General features: G+C 44.2%; 1 protein-coding gene across 2 annotated transcripts in view; it reads left to right on the forward strand.

Annotated features, from left to right (window-relative positions):
• The first annotated feature begins 1,203 nt into the window (after positions 1-1,203).
• The window catches only part of HOXB8 (homeobox B8), a 1,729-nt gene continuing 725 nt past the window's right edge, over positions 1,204-2,207 (forward strand). Inside the window, exon 1 of one of the 2 annotated variants that reach the window (XM_008936340.1) lies at positions 1,204-1,664. In XM_008936340.1, coding sequence (XP_008934588.1) covers positions 1,244-1,664 — 421 coding nt within the window. In that variant the 5' untranslated portion in view covers positions 1,204-1,243. The remainder of the gene's footprint in view (positions 1,665-2,207) is intronic. The other variant, XM_008936339.1, reaches the window with a different exon arrangement.

Below are 2,207 nucleotides of genomic sequence, written 5' to 3' on the forward strand. Positions count from 1 at the left end.
ACAAAAAGTCAATGGTAGAGATGAAAAACTATAATCATTTTAATTCAATATTGACACCTCGCAACATCTCGCTGTAATGCGGACGGGTCCAATCGAAACCTCTGGTTTATAGCAGTGGAGGAACGAACTCGTAAAATCCTAACGGCTTTTATGTAGTGCGGTATAAACAACAACAACATCCCCGGCTTTATGGCGTTTTATAGTTTGTTAAACAGTTTACAGCCTTTTTTGGGGCTATTACAAATGCAATTCCCTTCATGTGATAGTTAAACCTTTATCAATAATAAGGAAATTGATCATTAAAATGTTAAATATGACTACCTCGTTTGTTTTAAAATATGTTTAGGGTAAGAAGCTGTATGATTTGATAACTTGTATTAAAATACCAATTACATTTATAGGACCTTTTAAAACTGGTAGCAATTAAATCGTGTTCTTTTACAGTTTTCCAAAGCGACCCTGACATTTAAAAAGGCTAAAACTGCCTCGTTAAAATTTTGAAATTAACGACTGCGAGCGCTTCTCTTTAATTTTCCAACACTCCCCAAAAATCAATCTTTTGGGTGGTCTAGGTATGTGATTTGTTGTGAGGCGAGCGATATCTCATTAATGTAGGTAGTTAAACATATTTAATCCGTATATTCACCCCACCTCCTTCTCCCTTCCCCTCTCACTCCCTCTCTCTCTCTCTCTCTCTCTCGCTCCCTCTCCCTCTCTCGCTCCCCCTCGCTTGCTTTTCCTTCTTTATTCTCTCACACTCTTCCTTTCACAATCATGCAGTGCAGAGTCCGTGTGGAGTAAGGAGAAGCCAATAGGATGAGGTTTTGGTAATAGATGCAAATGATCATGAAAAGACACTGCAAAATATGAAACAACTCATTTGCGCTGAAGTAAATCACTGAAAACTGTTTATGAACTGGCATCTCTTCTTGGAAATGTAAAGCGAGAACTCTTTAAGTGGCGATTTTTTTTTTTTTTTTTTTTTTTTAAGGGGTGGGGGGGGAGGAAAGAATTCAATATCATGCAGGCTTAGAGTTTTGATTATATCCTCCTTTTATATTCCTGGAAATCACAAACTGTCGTTGCTTAGCCTCTTAGCGCTTTCTTTTTTTGCTAATAGATTCCCGTGGTTTGGGTTGGCTTCTTTTTTTTTTTTTTTTCCTTTTTTTTTTTTTTTTTTGGTGTGTGGGGGGTAAAAATTTTTCTTCCTCCATCCAACCAACTCTTCTTATTTCCCTTTAAAATGAGCTCTTATTTTGTCAACTCACTCTTCTCCAAATACAAAACCGGGGACTCCTTGCGTCCCAATTACTATGACTGTGGGTTCGCTCAGGAGCTTGGGGGCAGACCCACGGTGGTGTACGGACCCAGCACGGGGGGCACCTTCCAGCATCCCACCCAAATCCAGGAGTTTTACCACGGAGCATCCTCACTCTCCAGCTCCCCTTACCAACAGAATCCCTGCGCCGTGGCGTGCCATGGGGACCCCAGCAACTTCTATGGCTACGACCCTTTGCAAAGGCAGAGCCTCTTCAGCGCCCAGGAGTCGGACTTGGTGCAGTACACGGACTGCAAGCTCGCTGCCAGCGGCCTTGGAGAGGAGGCGGAGAGCTCGGAGCAAAGCCCTTCTCCGACCCAGCTTTTCCCCTGGATGCGACCGCAAGGTGAGGCGAGATGGAAAGGACAGCGAGGAGGCATTTCCTCAGCCCATAAAGTAGCCCCCTCTTGGCTTTCTTTCTGTCCCTCTCGCTCAGCTTTCTTTCTTTCGCTCCCTTTTTCTTCCCCAGTGACTGTATTTTACTGCTTTAGGGGGGTAAACTTTTGCACTTGTAAATTGCTTTATAGTTTAATTACCCTGAAGGAGACCTTTTCTTCTGGGGGGCTGAGCGAGCCGGGCTTTCTGTGGAAGGAAGCGTCCTTAAAGTTTATGGCACTTTTATAGCCTTAAAAAGCCCCTTCGTTTTTGTTTTGCGTTTGATTTGGGATTTCGTGGTGCTGCTCGCTCTCCCCGGGCTGCGGCTCTTGATTTCATTTATTTTTTTCCTTTCCTTTCCTCTTTCTTTTTTTCCCCGGGATCCCCAAGAGCCGGAATCTGTTGTTGTGGTGGTTGGGGTATTAATAAGTGTGCAAGTGCAGCGTTTAAAGCCGGGCTGCTCGGAGTGGGCTGGTGGGTGACCCCCCCCCGCTCCTCTTCTTTCGCTCCCATC

This window comes from Merops nubicus, unplaced genomic scaffold (assembly GCF_000691845.1).
Source record: "Merops nubicus isolate BGI_N331 unplaced genomic scaffold, ASM69184v1 scaffold42032, whole genome shotgun sequence".
Classification (NCBI taxonomy): Eukaryota; Metazoa; Chordata; class Aves; order Coraciiformes; family Meropidae; genus Merops; species Merops nubicus.